The 21132-nt window shown below is 43.3% G+C and overlaps 1 protein-coding gene across 2 annotated transcripts in view; it reads left to right on the top strand.

Moving 5' to 3' along the window:
- Positions 1–20413, top strand: part of LOC123770982 (protein lifeguard 4) — a 43128-nt gene extending 22715 nt beyond the window's left edge. For both annotated transcript variants that reach the window (XM_045763152.2, XM_069309401.1), the window contains exons 4-5: positions 14639–14771; positions 14969–20413. In XM_045763152.2, coding sequence (XP_045619108.2) covers positions 14639–14771; positions 14969–15085 — 250 coding nt within the window. In that variant the 3' untranslated portion in view covers positions 15086–20413. The remainder of the gene's footprint in view (positions 1–14638; positions 14772–14968) is intronic.
- The last annotated feature ends 719 nt before the right edge of the window (positions 20414–21132 follow it).

Genomic DNA, 21132 nt, shown 5'->3' on the forward strand with positions numbered 1-21132 from the left:
GGCTACATACCACCTACAGGTACTAATGCCAAGGGTGTACGTGAGTGCGTTATTTGCAAGCACACAGAACGAAGAAACAGGAAGCGAAAATCTATCTGTACCTGGTGCAACGAGATCGAAGTTGTACTGTGTACCATGGACTACTTCGTTGATTATTACTCACCTCCGAAATACTGAGTGTGTAATACAGTGTGTTACTGTGTAAATAGTGTGTGAAACTGTACATATTGTAATTTTAGTCAATTTTTAACAAGTATTATTGCGACAATAAACATTCATTGTGGACACATTACTGACACATGTATCAGTTCCATGGAACATTATGAATGTTCTACTGTATGCATATTGTAAAAGACACAAATATGCATCATATACGATAAAAAAAATAAATAAAACCGCATTGGAAATACATAGAACAAATAATTGAAAATATATTTGTGGCTACACCCGGTGCTTGAATGGCCCGTGCGACCGTGTCTGGGTGTGTCATGCACGGGTGACCAGGCCCTGATGACGTCACAGCACACCTTGTCCACGTCCCTACAGTCAAAGTAAGTGGAATTTTGTATTTATTTTTACTTAGACATGTTCAGGGAAGGGAATTTATCATATTATGAAGAAAAAAGAATTTTGAGGAACACTTTATTTCATGCTCACGGGGAATTTCACAATAAACTCTGCGTAACACGGTGGATAATCAACTAAGCAAATGCTCCAACTTTGTTGGAATGATCACAGCGTAACTTGAAAAACAAGAGAACAAAAATTTAATTTTTAAATTGAATATTGAAAACTCCAGATTTTCAAATCAGAATAAATAATATGAACTACTGCCAATTATTCATTTAATGTTTTTATTCTCTCAGAATAGCGTATGATCTTCATTTTCATCAAATTAGAATACAGGTTTTCAGTATAGTTTACTGTAAAAAAAATCGTCAATAGGGCATTTGAAATATGCTGCAAAATTAGACCAAAAAAAATTATAACTCCAATTGTATAAAATTTATGAAAAATCCATTCTAAAGGAATTGTAGAACAGACAGCTGAGCACACAATGTCAAAATAGTGAGAATCGGTCAAAAACTTGAATTTTAGAAACCAATCAAAGTTGAAACTTTAATTTCAGATAATTGAAGTTGAAGTTATCGACAATGAATAAAGGTAGTTTTATTTCGTTAATATAATTGTATGTTTTAATAAACATTGTTTGGCATTCGTTCTTGAATATGTGAAAGTTGTAGATCAATATGTGTTGAAATGAAGTCCAGAAAAAATAACCCCCAAAAAACACAAAATATTGGGATAATTATAATGATTTAGGGGATGTATTTAGGGTATACTTTATGTAAGTGAAAAAGCCCTAATATGGTCCCTAACCCTTAAATGGCGCATAGCTATATACCATTTGACACCCACAGGCGCATAAAAAAAAAAAAAAAAAAAAAAAAAAAAAATTCTTCCTAACCTGTTAATTTGTGTTCACTGATCACAGGAAAAGTAATAAAAAAAATTGTAAGTGGCATATATTGCCCGCTATAGGGCGGGGAAGTCTGGCAAAAAATAGGCGCTGACTCAGCATGCGTCCCAGACGGTCTGTTGATCGCCAGCTGTCAGGCTGGAGTTGCCACAAAGAGATAATTACCTAATTATTTCAATGTCTCTGGTTGATTTTTCGTAGTTTTTTTGCTGTAATATTATTCAGTGGTGTGTAGTGTGATATATTTATATAATAAACTGAGTGAATCATCGCTGTACTCAAAAATATGGTGTGCATATTGTTGATTCAATTATGTTCATCAAACAGTGAACAAATACTTTGTCGGTTATTACTATATACACAGGTTATATATAAGTATTTGCATGTTTCATTCACCATAACTGTACATCTAAGCTTGTATGGTGAGTAAAGGCACAAAGACGTAGGACCTCGCACAGTCAGCTGATGGCTGCCGCCCTCAAGGCCAGACGCACTAATATCCTACAACAATACTGTTTGTGGTGCTATTACGCTATATACACACATTATATATAAATATCTACCTGTTTTATTCACCATACTTGTACAAGTAAACTGGTATGGTGCCCAAAGACCATCGTGGTCATCAGTAAACAACATAAGTCCTGCAGACGACGCTCCACCTTCACCAAAATGGCGGCTCCCAACCTTCTCCTCTTGCTGTTTATACCCTCTATACACACGTTATATATAAGTATCTACATTTGTGTTCACCATAGCGAACCACTAAGCTGGTATGGTGAGTGCAGTCAATAAAAGGTGGCCACACACAGTCAGAAGACATCGCCACCACCCTCCCTCCCACAGCATTACTCCTTCCTCCATGGCGCACAGCACTAAATATCACCACAATCCTGCTATTATCAGAACCCTGGTCAGTTTTATCACAGTCAGGGGTCTTCTGTAATAATATCATCGCTACATAATAGCACTGGACAAACCATTGCCACAACAACACACCCTGGGTCAGGGTAGAGAGGAGGGAGAACTACCAAAACCTTCCAGAAGTGACACACAATATGGACAATCATTCATATTTGCAAACATTCAAGGTTTAAAGCCAAAGTCAAGAAATAAAGTTAAGTTCATAAATGGCCTCCTATTAGAGTCAAACTCAATATTTGGGGCATTCACGGAAACTCATACAAAAGATTACATGGATGGTGAAATCTGGATTCCAAATTATAATCTATATAGATGTGATAGAAAAACTAGGTCAAATGGAGGAGTAGGTCTGTATATTAAAGAAGACCTGGTATGCACAGAACTACTAAACTCAACTAATGAGGTGGTAGAGGTACTTGGAATGAAGGTAGAGAAACTAAACCTAATTATTATTCTAATATATAAACCGCCAGATACAACGATTGAGGAATTCACAGAGCAGATGCACAAAATAGAGAACATCCTTGACAACCTAGCAAACCCAGCTCCAGATATTATCTTTCTTGGAGATTTCAATTTACCGAGTCTAAGATGGAGAACGGCAAACACAAATATCATAGCAGGGAATGACCCGGGAAATAACCAACCACAGGTCAGAGAACTTTTGAGATTCTGTGACAAATTCTCGCTCAATCAACAGATTACAGAACCAACTAGGAACGAAAACACACTAGACTTGTTATTCACAAACAATGATGAACTAATCAGGGATATCACAATCTCAGATACTTCATACTCAGACCATAAGCTCATTGAAGTGCGAACTAGCATAAATAACGGTAGTAGGTCTAAGAGACCCAACAAGCGAGAAGGAATATTCAATCAATTCAATTTCAACAATAAGAGGATTGACTGGGAAAAAATAAATGTAGACCTTGCAACCATTCAATGGGAGACGGTCTTAAGCGACAAAACTCCCACACAGGGAATAGCTCAACTGACAGCTGAAGCTTACAAGGTCTGCTTGAAGCACGTACCTGTGAGGAGGGGTAGAAAGAGGACCACTCTAGAAAGAGAACGGAGACGACTGTACAGGAGAAGGAAAAAAATAACGGAAATGCTTCGGCAGACACAACTATCACAAGCAAGGAAAACAAGCCTAAGCAGGGAGATTGAGGAAATAGAACAAACGTTGAAGCGATCATATGAGTCTGAGGAAATGGAATTGGAACAGAAAGCTATACAAGAGATAAGGAAAAATCCGAAATATTTTTTCACATACGCAAAATCAAAATCCAAAACCTCGACCAGTATTGGACCGTTAATTACAAATGAAGGTACGTACACAGAGGACAACAAAGAGATTAGTGAAATTCTAAGAAGCCAGTATGAGGCTATGTTTAGCACACCAATAAACAACATGAAAGTTGATGACCCAGACAGCTTCTTTATGAATGACATTCAAGCTGCAGATAATATAACGGATATTACCACAAACTCGGAAGACTTTGAAAGAGAAATTGATAATATGCCTATGCACTCAGCTCCTGGGCCTGACTCATGGAATTCAATATTCATAAAGAAATGTAAAGTACCAGTAGCGAGAGCACTCAGCGTAATATGGAGAAAGAGCCTGGATACAGGGGAGATACCAGCAGCACTTAAATCTGCAGATATAGCTCCGTTGCACAAGGGGGGGAGTAAAGCCTTGGCAAAAAATTATAGGCCAGTTGCACTAACATCACACATAATAAAAGTGTTTGAAAGAGTGATTAGGAATCAAATTTCTAGTTTTATGGAAAACAATGAATTGCACAATCCAGGACAACATGGATTTAGAGCGGGAAGATCCTGTCTGTCACAGTTACTCAACCACTATGACAAAATCACAGAAGCCCTAGAAGAAAAGCAAAATGCAGATGTTGTATACACAGACTTTGCAAAGGCGTTCGACAAATGTGACCATGGGGTGATAGCTCACAAAATGAGGTCAATGGGAATAACTGGAAAAGTAGGACGCTGGATACTCAATTTCCTGTCGAACAGAACACAAAGAGTAACAGTCAATCAGATAAAATCGAGTCCAAGCGATGTTAAAAGCTCTGTACCTCAAGGTACAGTCCTTGCACCGCTACTGTTCCTTATTCTCATATCTGATATAGACAAAAATACACGCCACAGCTTCGTGTCGTCCTTTGCAGATGACACAAAAATCAGCATGAAAATTACCTCTGCTGAAGACATTGAAAAACTACAAGCAGATGTCAACAAAGTTTTTGATTGGGCAGCAGAAAATAACATGATGTTTAACAGTGATAAATTTCAGGTACTCAGGTACGGCAAAAATGAGGATCTGAAACATAATACAGGGTACAAAACACAATCGAATCTTCCCATAGTAGAAAAACAGCATGTCAAGGATTTGGGAATAATGATGTCCGACGATCTAACGTTTAGGGAGCATAACCAAGCAAATATCGCGTCAGCCAGAAAAATGATCGGATGGATTACGAGAACTTTCAAATCCAGGGATCCCATCACAATGGTTGTACTCTTCAAGTCACTTGTGTTGTCCCGTCTCGAGTACTGCTCAGTACTCACTTCCCCCTTCAGAGCAGGAGAGATTGCTGAAATAGAGGGAATACAGAGAACATATACGGCACGCATAGACGCGATAAAACACCTAAATTATTGGGATCGTCTCAAAGCTCTCCAAATGTACTCTCTAGAAAGGAGACGAGAGAGATACCAAATAATATACACATGGAAAATACTGGAGGGTCAGGTCCCAAATCTACACAGTAAAATAACAACGTACTGGAGTGAACGATATGGAAGAAAATGCAAGATTGAACCTGTGAAGAGCAGAGGTGCCATAGGCACAATCAGAGAGCACTGTATAAACATCAGGGTTCCGCGGTTGTTCAGCGTCCTCCCAGCGAGCATAAGAAATATTGCCGGAACAACCGTGGACATCTTCAAGAGAAAACTGGACGATTTTCTAAGAGAAGTTCCGGATCAGCCGGGCTGTGGTGGGTACGTGGCCCTGCGGGCCGCTCCAAGCAACAGCCTGGTGGACCAAACTCTCACAAGTCGAGCCTGGCCTCGGGCCGGGCTTGGGGAGTAGAAGAACTCCCAGAACCCCATCAACCAGGTATCAACCAGCATGAACAAGAATATTATGGCATTTCTGGGGGGAGCCCCGTCGGCTCCCTGGAGCTTTACCAGGCTGATATGCTAATGTCAGACTTTGGCATCAGTCATGTGTATGGAGTTCTAGGGCCTACCGGGGACCACGAGCCAGAACCTGGCCCCCTCAGAGAGGCAAGGGGAGCAATGGCCTACAGAAACCCCCGTATGGTTGGAAGCATTCTATGTCTGCCATCGACCGGGTCAAGCATCCAGAAAGGTAAGCATTCCAAAACAAACCCCTATTCTGGTTAAAATTGCTACCTAAAGCCGAACTAGTGGATAGAACTCCCCAACAGAAAACAAGGAAACTACAGTAGTATGACGTCATACGTCACCGCGCCGCTGTCTGCGCAGCTCCCCCCTCCCCGGGAGGGGGAAGGGGGAGCCCCAGACCTCCCACGCCGGCTATCCACCCATCAGTTCTGAGGCTATAGGCACCGGTTATGTGCTCCGGCTCCAGTGGTTGTTTCAGCACTGTACCTAGAGTGTGGTGTCTGTTTTCTAGGTGGTGTGTGAGCCGGGAGTGATTCTCCAGTACTCGGGCTGCATGCGCCTAGGGTTCCTTTCCCTAGGTGCCCTATAAGTACTGCCCTTGGGGTTTGGGGCCACCTTCCACAAGTTCCTTGGGTCCTGCCCCTGCTTGGCCGTTTACTGCTTGGTTTTCGGCCGCTCTTTCGGACCGAAGGGAGCCGGTCGGCCGAGCGGACAGCACGCTGGACTTGTGATCCTGTGGTCCCGGGGTCGATCCCAGCCGGCGAGAAACAATGAGCAGAGTTTCTTTCACCCTATGCCCCTGTTACCGAGCAGTTAAATAGGTACCTGGGTGTTAGTCAGCTGTCACGGGCTGCTTCCTGGGGGTGGAGGCCTGGTCGAGGACCGGACCGCGGGGACACTAAAGCCCCGAAATCATCTCGAGATAAACTCAAGATAAACTCTTTGTGTGCTCGGGTGTTCTGTCTCCCTTGTTCGCTTTAGGGTAAGGGGCAGTTTTTGCATTGGTGGGGCGCAGGGTACTGTGCAGCTTGTCTTTACCAATCATAGCGGCCGGCTCTGTTCCGCTTGGGTACGCTGTCCTCTTGCGGGGTTTTCTTTTTCTTTGTTTATCTACCTGGTGGGGGGGGTCTGCCTTCGTTCTTGCCCCTTGTGTCCCTTGTGTTCTGAGTATTTTCTGGTGGTACCCCCTGCTAGGTCCCCGTGAGTGTACACGTCCCGGGGATTCAGCTCTTAGAAAGTTGTTTGGTAGCTTTGGGTGCCGGTTAGCAGTACCCTGCCAGGGATTACCTGAGCACGAGTCCTCTTACAGTAAACGCTCGGGACCCTGGGAAACCCCTGGGGGCGCGCGGGTCCGATAGATGTGACCCCAGAGTCCCCCCCTCGCTTCCAGCGAGTTTGAGGGTTGCTCTCACCCTTTGTCTCTGGGTGACTCTCTGTTTTGCCTCCGTCTGCTGCTTGTGGGGTCGGTGACACCTTCGACCCGGAGTCCTGCGAGTTTGGTTGCTCGTTGTGGCTCGGTTACCCAGTTGTGCTGACTAAGCGGGTGCGGGCAGCAGGGGCGTTGCACTTGATCCTTGGTGGTGGCAACGTTCTCGTGGGTTCCTCCCCGGGAGCCCCGGGGCTGCTCCGTTTTAGTTCGTTTTGGGACCTGGGGGTGCTGGTTGCTTCGGTTCCATCCACGCCCCCTTGTCTTTCCCCTGGATCACCCTTCCTGCCTGCATCCGGTTTCTTACCGTCTGTAGGTTCGGGGCGGGGTTTTTGATGGTGTTGAGACTCGGGCAGTCTCGGGGAATTCCCTTTCCGGGGTAGTGACGGGGGCATTTGAGCCTGTTCCTCTAGCCGTGTTGTATGAGTCTGCCAGTGGGCTCCCTTCTTTAGTGTTTTCACGGCTGCCTCGGTTTTCTGGTACGGCTGGGCCTTTGGGGCAACGGCTCGGCCCCGGGGCCTGTCGTGTAGGTTCCCGGGGCTGGGGAAGGGCTGACTTGGGGGCCTTGGCCCCGTTGGACCCCGTGGGGGTTTTTATCCCCCCTCTAGGCAGGGCTTGTGGTTATGCGGAGTGGGGTCTTTCCTCCCCACTCGCTGTACGTGCTGTTGGGCGTCGGCCCCTCCCCGGGCTCGGTTCCTTGGCCTTTGAGTCGGTTGGTTCCGTCCTGTGGGTGGATGTTTCCTCCCACCCTTTTTTGAGACGGTGTTTTCGTCATGTTTCCCCGTTCGATGGGGTTCTACGTGACTTCTGATCTCGGGTGTGCCTGCGCCTTTGTGTGCCTTCGGGACTAGTGTTGGCTTCTGTGTTCTCGAGGGTTCAGGAAGGTTTTTCGCTACTTGCCACATTATTGGAACATCTGTCAGCTCCTCGTCCTTGTCGCCGTTTTGGGCTACTTGTGGCCCGGTTGGGCTATTTGTGGGCCGGTTGGGCTACTTGTCGCACTGTTGGGCTACTTGTCGCCCGGTTGGGTTCCTTTTTGGGCTCTTTGCTTCTTTGGCCGGTTTTATTGTTCCTGCTTCCTCTTTTGGCTACTTTTCTAGTGCAGTAGTCCTGGTTGGCGCCTTCTCGCAGAGAGGGTTGTGCGGTTCGGCCAGCGTGTCATGCGCATGCGCCGTGGAGTTTGTTTTGGTCTGGGCGGTGTTTCAGTGCTGGTGTTTTGCACCCTTTTTGCTACAGTGCTTCGCCTCTCGTTCTTCTCCCTGGCTGCAGTATGTGCCTCTTCGCTCTGGGGGTGTCCTGGTTCCCAGTTGTGGGGAGGACGCCTCGGTTTTCCCTGTCATGGGTGTGGGCCACCTCCTTCGCCTCTCTGCTCTCCTGCGGGTCCGGCAGGGTTCGGCTCTGGCGTCTTCACCTGGCGGTGCTCCCAGGTTCTTCAGAGCACGGTTGAGTCGTGTCAAGTTCGTGCCACCGGTCGCCAGGTGAGTTTCTGCGGTCTGGCGTCTTTTGGCCGGGCGCTGGATGCGGTGTTGTTTATATACCTGTCTTTATTTAGGTATATTTTTGTACGACTGAGACCGTTCGCACACCAGTGACTGTCCCCTTTTCAACCCTTCCTGTCCCCCTCATGTGCATGTCCAACCCATGCTAGTCATTCAGGGGACCCACCTTTTTTCATGTTGTGAGGTGTTGGGGTTGTAGGGTGGGTTCTGTACTCACCTGGTAAGGCTCCTGGCTGTGCTTGCAGGGTTTGAGCTCTGACTCTTGGGTCCCGCCTATCTGGTAGAACTTGAGGGATAGTACCAGTGGAGTGCAGTGGTGCTATAGGCACAATTGGGGAACACTGTATTACCATCAGAGGTCTGTGGTTGTTACACGACCTACTTGCGAGCATAAGCCTTCTTGCTGGTTCGTCCGTGGACTTCCAGGGCACACTAGCCTGTTTTCGTATAGCAGCTCCGGCCCATCCTGGTTGTGGGGGTATGTGGGCCGGCGGGCGCTCTTAGCAGCTGCCTGGTGGGCCACCCTCTGGCCAGTCTAGCCTGGCCTTGGGCCGGGCTTGGGGTGTAAAAGTGCTCCCAGTACCCCATCCAGCAGGTATCGAGCGGGGTTTCTCCGCCATCGGTTGCCTGGTGCAGGTTTCTGGGCCTGCTGGGTTTTGTTGTGTCTACGTTGGCCCTGTCTGGGGTCTGCCTGCTCCGTTCTCTGCCTTTGCAGAAGGGAGTTGCTATTTACATGTTGTGGTGGTGCCTGTTGCTGCTGCTGCTGCACGTGTGCATTGGTACCGTGTTTCACGGTGGCGTGTCCTTGTTCCTGTGTCCGGTTGTGGTGTGGCACTTTGCAGCTGTTTTGTGCCTGGGGATTGCATGGGGGTTTTTCTGTCCCTGCCTGATTGTCCACCCCTGGTTGTTTTCCTGGGGTTTTTGTGCTTCTGCTCTTTCTTCCTGCCTCCTCTGCAGTAGGGGTGTTCTGTGTGTATTCTTGGGCGTTTTTTCGGCCTGTGTCTTGTGATGTGCTTCTTTGTCTCGGTCTATTGCAGTTGTTTGTACCCCTTGGTTCAGGTACTGTTCTGGCGGTGACCCTTCCGTCTTCTTTGGTTTCCTAGCTTGCCCTGCCAGTTTTTTTTTTTTTTTGGGTCTTGCGATGTCTCGTGTCAGACCCGTCGTTTCTGAACTCCTGGCGGGCTTGCATGCTTTGGGGAGTTTTTTCTGTTCGGCAGACGTTTCATCTCCTTGTGCCGCCAGGGTTTCGGTGGTCGCGCCCGAGATCTTCCTGCGGCTCTGCCTTTTCCTGGGCTCGGAGGGGCCTTGTCGGGGCTGCTTATGTTCTGCCTCGCGGTCTCGCCTCCGGTTGGTGGTCGAGTGGCTTCGTGGTAGGTGTCCCACCTGCTTGCTTCTCTTGGCGGCAGTATGGGGTATTTTGGCGGTCCTTCCTTTTCCTGTCCCTGCTTAGGTGGTTACTCTTGTTAGCTTGGTTTACTCTTGGCTTGGTTTTCTGGTGGGGGTTGGGGGCCGTCGTCTTGCCACATACTGTTGCCTCTTTTCGTGTGGCGCTGGCGGAGCCGCTTCAGCTTGCTTCGGTCTTGATGTTGCTTCTGCACCATTAGTAAGCTGTCTTGTGCATCGTTTCACCTCCGGCCTGTTCGTGCACCGCTTGCACCATTAGTAAGCTGTCTTGTGCGTCGTTTCACCTCCGGCCTGTTCGTGCACCGCTTGCACCATCCTGGTCTCTGGTCAGCGTGCTCTGTCTTCTCCTCGGTTGGTAGGGCCCCTTCGGTTCCGGTGTGTTTTTTCGTCGGCTCTTTCCTTTTGGCCTTTGCCTCTGGGGGTCGAGTCGCCGAGTTTTCTTGCTCCTTCGGTTTTAGCGTTTTGGTTGTTCGATGGCAGCAGTCTCCATCTTTTCTGGCGCGGGGTGGGGCTGCTGCATTCTGGAGGGGTCCAGGGTTTGTTGGTGCTTCGTTGGTCGGGCCGGGGGTGTGTCGTGTTTTGTGTTCATTGGCGGCCCTCCGCTGTTGTTTGTGTGCCACGGCGTTTGGGTCCGGGGCGCGTTTTGCGTTACTCCGGTTCTGTTCTTCCCGGTTCGCGGGTGATGGTGTCCCTGGTTGTCAGCCGTGTTCTTGCGGCTAAGCTGCCTGTGTTCTTCCCTCATGCCTGTGGCGTTCGTGGCTTCGCTGCTCTCGGTGCCGTCTGGGCGACGTGGCCTTGCGGTCTTTCGGGCATGGATTTTTGGTGTTCGTGCGGGGGCCTTGCTGCTCATTGTTCTCGTGTTGTTCCCGGGACTTTGCGGGGCTCTGGCGCCTTGGGTTGGCGTTTGCTGCCGGTTGTCTCGCTTCCGTGGGGGGTGCGTGGTGTCCGCCTCTCGGTTCTGTCCCTTTGACCTTCCTCTGTGGGTAGTTAGCTCCGGGGAGTCGACGGGGCTACCCCCAGAAAATCAGCGTTGGATGTAATGAAACGCCATTTTCTGGGTGAGACCCGGAGGCTTCCCGGCAACCCTCCCTCCCTCCGGTCGGCGGTTTTTCGTGTGTTTTGACATCCAGCCTCAGAACTGATGGGTGGATAGCCGGCATAGGAGGTCTGGGACTCCCCCTTCCCCCTCCCGGGGAGGGGGGAGCTGCGCAGACAGCGGCACGGTGACGTATGACGTCATACTAGTTTCCTTGTTTTCTGTTGAAGAGTTCTATCCACTAGTTCGGCTTTAGGTAGCAATTTTCACCAGAATAGGGGTTTGTTTTGGAATGCTTCCTACCACACAGGGGTTTCTATAGGCCATTGCTCCCCTTGCCTCTCTGAGGGGGCCAGGTTCTGGCCATGGTCCCCGGTAGGCCCTAGAACTCCATACACATGACTGATGCCAAAGTCTGACATTAGCATATCATCCTGGTAAAGCTCCGGGGAGCCTCCGGGTCTCACCCAGAAAATGGCGTTTCATTACATTCAACGCTGGTTTTTTAGGCGATGCTGTGGTCTCAAGCTGAACAGCAGTGCTGGGAGTTCATGCTCCGTGCGTCAGGCTTGGTGGCTCACTCAATACTGAGGCCCCCAACACCTGGGAGTTTGGCCTACGATTTTTTTTTAAAATGGCGTCTGTTTACAAGAGCCCTGATGAAGGTGTGGTGAACCCCGTGTATCCACAGGTCGATTAAATCTTGCGTAGTACTCCAAAGCATCACATGATGCGATGCGCAATTTACTGCAAGTCGGTCAAAGCATCATATGATGCGATGCGCAATTGAAGGGTTAATCATCAAAACAACCTAAAGAGACAAAGAAAATAAGAGTTTGAAATCAGAGAAGAAATCAGCCAAAAAATTTAAAGTCCCTAGTTTTGCGAGTTGTGACTGATTTATTTGTTGACCAATTTCATTCTGTCTTCACATAGTTATGGAAACATGCATTCTCCAGGATGTAAAGGTTACAACAAAATCAGATAATAAACAAAGGAGAAAAAACTAAAATCTTAAAAAAAAAATTACCCTAATAAAAATATTTTTGGGACATTGATGAAAATAACATATATTAACATTGGACAAAGTATGTATATGATATATAACAAAATAGATAATATTAACATAGTTATTCATTATTATTTGTGTTATTATGTATAACTCAGCAATGCTATAAAGGTACCAACTGCATATCCATTTTGCGGACACTTCTTACTACTATTCTTCTTCTTTGAGCGTCGGACAGGTGCTTGCATCTCTTTATTACTGCATAATCCTTCAGTTCCAATTATTAGATGTTCTCCTTATCAACAAAAGTGTTCTTATTTTTCAAAAATTAGTCTAAAATCAATTTTTGAAAATATTTTGATGAAAGTTTTACGACACTGAAGCCAAAAAGTTGGAGATTTGTTTTAACATTTTTAAGTTATTTTTATATAATTTGAATATTTTTCGTTACCCGGCCCCCAATATGTGCGGTAATATACGCAGTCTAAGGGTTAAGTTATGAGTGGTACACACTTAATGTTGCTCCAAATCACCTTTTTAATGATTGTTGTTAATGGACACAACCTTAGAAGAAAGAAATAGATGAAACAATGTATTTTTCTTGTCATTGAACAAATTTACATCTCAAAAATGCATCCTGAAAGCATCTCCTGTTGCAATGAATCCCTCACTCTAACAAATTTGGGATGATCCAATATAGTTCACTGAATCAAAGTTACACTACTGTATATTATTATACAACACTAATTTGTTTTTCCACAAAATTCTGGGATGGTTTACAATTGTAACTACAGTTGTGGAGCCATATTACATGGAGCATTGTAGGGAAGAATGTTTGTAAAAAAAATAGGAAATATTAATACTGGGCCTATTTTGGTAATTATCCTTAGTCATGGTGGATAAAATCTCCAGCATTGAATATAATACACAGTTTACTGGTGGGCCCCAGTAGTTCCCCCAAGCTTATCTCTGGTACCACAAAGCCTATACCCAACACACCAGGCCTATGAGTCTCAAAATTGCCTACTGGGAGCAAAGACCACAATCTGGATCATACTATAAGGGGAGGATATCAAAGATCAATCATCAAACTGGGGAAACCCCAGCAAAAGCCACTCTGAAACTCCACTCACTCTGGAACTACCCGTGTTAAACTCTGAATCTCCACAGGGATAGAAGGGAACAAACAGGCACAGTGCGGGGTTACAGTGGACTCGCCAGAAAATGGTGTTTTATTCCACTCATTAATTGATTTCTGAGAGTTCCCACAACAGCACCTTGAAGGAGAAAGCCAGCTTTTCTGAAAACAGTAATCAGACTGGATTGACCTGTGGGAGAAGAATGATAGGGAAGAGAGCCTGGGATGAAGAACAGTGGCCAAGCACAAAATGCCTGTGTACACAAGCGCAGCAAGACTGAAGGATATCCAAATGAGGAATGAGAAGGCATAACTTGAAGGACTGTCAGAGGCCTCTAGCATAGATATCAGCTATGGACAAAATAGCAAAAGAGCTGATACTAAGCATAGTGAAGGACAGATGCTAGAGAGAGAATTAGTAGGAAGGCCTGCTAAGCCACTGCATAGTAGTGGGGATGTGACACCATGAAACTATTGGACACATGACCAACAAAAGGAATGGGGGGAAGGAAATTGACGAACTGTCCCCAGGAGGCTGCACTGGAATGATTGAAACAATCCAAAAGAAGGGGAAGCAAATCCCCTTAGTAAACAGGTGTGCCAAAGTGCCATCAAGGCTGTCGCAAACAACTACAGGGTGTTTATAAATAAATATTGTAATTTTAGATGGCACTGCCGTTCTCTGTATGTTTGGGGGTTTGGCCTCTTCTTACATTGATTCCTTTTATGTATCTTGGTCATTGGCCCTCTTGCAATTTCTGTTGAACCAATCCTGTTTCCTAGTTCTGCATCTCTGCTTTGATATAATTTTTTTGTGCCTTTATCATATATTTCACAAAACTTGACATACATCTCATTTACTTCATGTCCTAACAGCAAGTCTTTCCTGTCAAATTCCTTAAGGAAATGTCTTGAGTTCCCCATAATAACCTCTCCTGAAATCAGGCTTTTCAGCTGCTTCAACCTCATTTTCTTCCAGAGTATAACGCATTGCATACTTTATTCTCAAAAAGACATGGTCACTTTTACCCAAGGGAGGGGGAGGTATTGAATGTCAAATATCTCTTCCTCTTTCCTGGTAAATATCAAATCCAGCATGGAGGGAACATCCCCTTCCCTCATCCTCGTAGCTTGTTAAGCACGTTGAAACATGAATGTTTCCAGGATGTGATTTGCGAATCTACAAGTCCAAAATTCCTCTTTTCTAGCTTCATATGCCTCCCAGTCTATGGATTTCAAGTTGAAGTCGCCGACTACCAACAGTCATGATCCATTTTTATCAGCTCTCGCTATAATCTCTCTCATTATTGTTATAAGACCCTCTCGTTTATTATTCAGCTCCTCCTTTGACCATGTGTTGTATGGCGGTGGACTATATGCATTTATGATCGTTAGTGTGTGCGTGCGTGCATGCAGTGTGCGCGTACTAGAGACCATACAGTCCATCCATAGTAGCCATAGTACTATGATTTTTGGAGGATGGGTCAAGTTTGATCATGTTTTACACCAAATTAAAGTCCCTTTTTCCCCCCACAGACTGGTTATTGGACTGCTTGTGATGATTGGTGTGGGTGTAATGAATATGTTCTTGGGCAGCAGTGGTCTGGAACTGGCACTAGCTGGTGGCTCCGCTCTCATCTTCTGTCTCTTCATAGTATATGACACACAGGTATGTAACACCACCATAAACTGTATAACATAGTGCCTCTCAATCAGCTAAAAGTTGGTATTGTTAACCTTTTAACTTAGTAGCTCTCAACTGAATAACTGTAGAATTGTTATTGCTATTTTTTTTCCACTATACATTTACTAAAGACCTTACCTTACCAGGTTCTGAACTTCATTATATTATTTAATGTTTTACAGATGATGATGCTGAAGCTTTCACCAGAAGAGTACATTCTGGCCACAATTAATCTCTACCTGGATATTCTTAACCTGTTCCTTGAGCTACTTCGCATTTTTGGTGATCGAAAGGGCTAAATTTAAAAGCATACCAAATCATGGTTGTGTGAATTAGATATAAAAATAAAATAGGTTGAAAACAAGAACTGTTTAACTAGCTAGGACACTTGAAAATTTGTACATGAATATTTAAACCCCAATTAATTGTGTTGACATACTGCAAATGTCTGAGTGCAGCCTTGCACATGCAATCCCAAACTCTATCTTCCTATCATTCCTGATTTTATCTTAATGTATTCACTCAAATGGTTTCTGCTTTAATGGTTCTCGTCACCTATATACCCGACCTCACTATTCTATCTTAAAGTAGCTACATTCATCATATAGCTATTGTACTCGGTGGAAACCTGTACAGCAAAGTGCCTCGTGCACAATATTTCACGCGATAGATCATTACTCGTCTGCTCTTATACAAACGGCTCGCTTCCATCAAACAGTAGATTGTTCAAAATTCAATCTTCCCTTCATACACATGTAGCACATTTATAAGATATGAATAGACAATAAGTTAAGCACAGAGGACAAATTGCAAAAAATTTGTTCCAATATTATGGCTTCCTCGGAATACCATAGCAGGGAATGGGTACAGTTGGTTTTGTGTGGCTTCAGCCACTGGTGTACCAGTGAGACTGACCAACATTGGTATTTTCTAAAGGAGACTGCAATCTCTGCTCTGTACTTGTACTTAGTGTCTCCCAACATGCAGCACATTTCTTTATCCAGTTTACCTATTGTTCTTACTACTTGCCACTCATTAACTACTACTAATTCAATTTTTAAAGTACTTTCATCTAATACTTTCTATTCTTTCTATTGTACAGTGATAAGATTATTGAGTTTATCCGTAGAGAAACTTTCTGCATATTCAAGGTTTTTAATATGAATGTAGTACTGTATGTACAGTTTTCTTCATTGTGTTTTCCGTTATGCTTTTTTGCCATTTAGTATAATATATTATTTTTCATTACTTTGCAATAGGCCTATGTAATGGTATACATCTATAACCATTGATGTTGGAACTTCAAAAGAATCTGGGTTACTGACTTTTTTACATATGAACTGCACAATTTACATATGAATTGTCATTAGAATTACTGTATATTCATAATATTGATTTTATCATCGGGTAGAAGATTTTATTTCTACAAAATTTCCTATCACGCTCCAAGTTATCTTATTAGTTTCTTTATATTCTCATGTTTGAATCATGTATTAACAAATGGAGATCTGGGTAACAACATAGGTTTTGCATCTATTTGTAATGAATTTTATTGCTAAATAAATTGCCTAAGTAATATGTAGCAAATGACCTTTAACTTCATTGTCGGAGGACAGGCAGCCAATTTATACATACAGTACAATACATTTTAGGCTTTTATCGAGGTCCCCGCCCTTCCCCATGGTTGAATTACTGACATCCCCCCGGGATGCAAACCCACAAGAAGCTGATCAACTCCTGGGTACTTACTACTTGGTGGACAGGGGCATTAGGTGATAGAAAGCGTGTCCAATCATTTCTGTCCGAACCCGGAATTCTCATTTGCGAGTTTAGAATGAACCCAACTGTCCTACTGGGACCCTTACAGTAAATGGAACTACAAACTCCTATCTTAGCCAGAAATCTGAAAATATAGGCAAAGTTTTGTATGGTTCTACATTATGTACAGTGCACCTACAATTTGCATATATGTACTGGGTGTGCAAAAATATTTTACTAAATAGTAAAAGTATAAAAAGACAAATGTTACTGCACTGTACATAGAGAATCTAATTTCATACACTATCTTAAATGTAGACACTATATAGACATTTAAGGTTCTCTCAGATATATGGTGGATGGGTTTAGAATTAAATCTAATTTTAAGATTTTTTTTGTTAAGATTGAGAACCCTTTGTCAGCACTTAAAGCATTATCTCGCATAGTATTGACATTCTTTACAGTTACTCTGATATATTGCTGGCTTTTCCAATCCATTTGAACCTTGTATATACTGTCAAACAATTCCAGCACAAAAGTGTTTCAGTAAAAGGAACCAAAATGTTTAGGTCTATGGTGGTTTGTCATGAATGTGTGAATGGCAGAGTTTAGCTCTGGCTGGCTCATTCATACCCAACATGGCATCTCTAAGCTTTGCCCATATATTTTAAGAGTTACTGCATCATTTAGATGCAAATGGAATAGTTGAAGAAATGAAGTTCAGAAATTTGAAGAGCAGGTGATGTATTTTAGTGGTGTTGGACGGATTACTGGTACAGTGCATGAATATTCGGACCACTAGTGTCAAGCTATTCAGTACCATTTTTTCCCTGATTAGTTCTGACAATTATTTTACATTCACCTACCCAGTTACTGCTGGGTGCACAGGAACAAACTATGCACAAATCTTCACTACTTGCTCAGGGTTTAACATAAGATATATCAACCATGGTCACTAATATTAATCAGAAAATGTGTGCTCTTCAAAATACTGTACAGCCTTAATCAGTCAGGGGAATTTAAGTGTTTTCCGTGTATCCTCCCTGGATATAGGCTTCTGCTGCACAGTATAGTATTCAGATGAGGAGCCACAATAACGTGGCTGAAATACGTTGACCAAACCACACACTAGAAAGTGAAGGGACGACGACGTTTTGGTCCATCCTGGATCATTCTCAAGTCGATTGTCACAATCGACTTGAGAATGGTCCAGAACAGACCGAAACGTTGTCGTCCCTTCACTTTCTAGTGTGTGGTTTGGTCAACGTATAGTATTCTGCTTGCAATACTGGGTCCTGGATTCGATTCCCGGGTAGGACGCGATAATTGGATTCATTTTCTTGCATCTGATGCCCCCATTCACCTAAAAATAAAGAGGGCCTGGTAATTTGTTGAACATTGTGAATTACATCCTGGGGAATGGCCAAGCATATGCTATGGGGATCTGAATAACCCTAAGAGGTTGCGTGTGTCAGACAATGGGAGACCAGATACAGTACCACACCACAGTATATATTCACACTAAATACCGAAACTAAAAATTTATAATATTGTACATGCTCTCAGTGACTTAATATTATATAAATGTGGTGACTAAACCACATATCAGAAAATGGAGAAACGATGACATTACATGACTCGTTTCAGTCTGTCCTGGACCATTATCGAGTCATGTAATGTCATCGTTTCTCCTTTTACTGATGTGTGGTTTGGTCATCGTATCTTCAGCCATGTTATTGTGACAACTTTGCATTTGTATAAGTGTGCTACCATGGGTTCAGGCGTTTCTCCATATAAGATCTCAGAATGATGTCTTGGGGATGGAGATGTTCATTGGGAAAGGAAATGGAAGCCAAGATAAAGATTCTGAAGGTCAAGAACTATATGGAAGAAACTGTTCTAAAATTCGAGCTATCTTAGCAGCCCTACCAAAAGTCTGAATGTTAATTATTTCAAGGCTTCTGTTTTAAATTCTTTCAAAATGTGTGTGTACACTAGAAATTCATCATACGGTATAACAAAAACTGAGGTCAGGTACTGTATTTACTTTGTGAAATTGGAAAGTGCTTGTTCATCTCTTCCTCCTGTGTTTGCCTGTACCACTCCCCAGCCTTGACAACCAAGGCACTTTTACCTTTCACATTTGTGTATCACTGTCACTTTGAGCATAACAGGCAAAGACCTTATATTTAGCCTTAAAAATAGAAAACAAAAATAAATGCTGTTTTCCTCATTTTAAATTTAGTGCACATAACAATCTAGGTATGGCACATTCCCTTATAAGCTTTCTGCTCAAAATCACTTAACATGTTTCTGCTTGGATGTACTGCTATTGTTTTTTTTGTTTTTTTTTATGATGCCTTGTCTGAAACATTACCTGATTTGTTTAGATCATGGTGACAGGATGTTATGTATTATAGGAAAATGGTGCATGTGAAGGGAGATGCTCTCCAGTGGCCACAGTTGGGTTGGGGTGAAGCACTCTGTGGTGTTCTCAAAATAGGGGTTGGGCCAGGCCAAGATTGTATAGCCAAGTTGGACAGCTGGATAGTATCTATATATATACTTTGATAAAGATGTTCAAAAGGTGACGGTCACCATTTTCTTCACCTCCATTCTCCCCTTTCAATAAAAACTATTTTCCCGTTGTTTTTTCTCTCTCTTACCTTCAGGGTTTACGTGTATCTTTCGTGTTGCTTGCAGCTGCTTGGCGAGAGCAAGCCTAATTCTTTTTGCAAATTTATTACTTAGTACAGTATTAGCCAACTTAATGGCTTCAGGTTAGTGATATCCAAAATTGTGTAATGTGTTTATGTAAATTTTTCTGGCATACTTTCGAGATTCTGCCCCTTAAAATTTTATGTACATTGTAAGGAAGAAGTTAAACTTGCATTCCCCATTTCTAATTTGATACTATATGGTGTATTTTTCTCCCTGTATTACCCAAGAAATCAATCTTCATATTGATCTTTAATCTCAGCAAGGACAACCTTATTACCATGTATTGCCTGCAGAATTACTATAAATACAAATGACCATATTACCTCTCACTAAAAGGTTGCTGTTTTAGTTTCACAACACACTTGCTCAAGACCACAATTATCTTATGCATTACAGTATATTAGTAAATACAGTTAATTACTGAGAAAGTTGTATAAAATGTAAAAATTTGTAGATATATTTCAGCAAGCTTAATATTTTTTTCAAAACTACTCGGTATTTTTGCACTGTTAATACTGTATATGTAAATAATGATATTGTTGTCCGAGATCCTCATTTCAACACTGATAGAGGTATACTGTGTAACTGCCACAAGAAGTACTGTAGATACATTTGTATTGGATCTACAGGAGTGGGTAAAATGGATGTAATACTACAATGAGCATACAAAGCTGAGGTTGTTACCCAGTGGTCTTGAGAGCAGGTGCTCTTATCTGTGAAACTTGCACGTGACACACACACCTTCCAGAGCAACACGAGAAGATACCTAACACTGGTATTCACAAGTTTAGTAGTTTTCCCCATTTAGTTTTCACTGCATAACTTTATTCTTTGATGAATTGTTTTCTTAATGAATAAGAATTATATTGTTCTGTTATGGAAATATAAGTAGTGAAAAGGCCTTTATTTTCAGATTTATCTGCATTCTTACAAAGTTGCTGGTAATCACAGTACTTAACATTGTCATTAATCATATTGAACATGTTATTTTGTATAAATAGTGTGTTTTTAAATATTTTTAAAGATGCTGCAATATTGTAACATGGTGTCTAATGTTACGTTACTGTGACCACAAATAATAAAAGATTATACAGATATTTGAATGTGAGATTTTTATTTTTTAAATCAAATATATGTTGTAAAAAATTCTTGTATTGAATTTATTACACCTGTCGAGTATCAGGTTCTTCAAGGTGAATTTCACAACATGCCGTCTTTGGTACTTTGTCCTGCATGTGAAACACTCATTTGAACTTTTAAAAAAGTTAAGATTTTTTTTAATTTATATTTTAAGCAAGCTTAAAGAATTCTACATGTTTATCTGTCATTTAATGAAGCACTTGCTACTTGAGCAAGGAACAAAAAATTGGTGAATTTATATAATTACCAAGGCAAAGAAAAAAATTAAAATACAGAAGGGAGAAATACAAAAATTACAAATAGAATACTGATTACAGAGGAAAGGTATGTCATTTAAAAAAAATGAATGTAATGCCAATTTCTGAGTGAGCTCCCTGTATCTATACATTGATTCAGTGCCAAACTACAGTACTAGGTCCCCTCCGTGGTGCCTCCTTGCCGTGGTGAGGGGCTCACGTACACCTCCCTGGGACAGGTGTGGGATGCCTGTGCCCCCTCTCCTGCCCCCTCTTTGGGTGGTGTACGTGCTGAAGGGCACCATGTAGGGGCCTTGTGAGCCATTGGACCACCCGCTGGAGGGGTCGCTTGTGAGAGGCCGCCCTGAGTGGATGGTTGGGTGTCCAGGATAGGGGGAATGGGGTCTTAGCACCAGTGTGGGAGAACGAACGAAGTAGTAGGACTCCCCTGTTGAAAAGGGGAAGCACTGCTGGGGACGACACAACCTTTC

The sequence above is a fragment of the Procambarus clarkii genome, chromosome 65 (assembly GCF_040958095.1).
Source record: "Procambarus clarkii isolate CNS0578487 chromosome 65, FALCON_Pclarkii_2.0, whole genome shotgun sequence".
Taxonomy (NCBI): domain Eukaryota; kingdom Metazoa; phylum Arthropoda; class Malacostraca; order Decapoda; family Cambaridae; genus Procambarus; species Procambarus clarkii.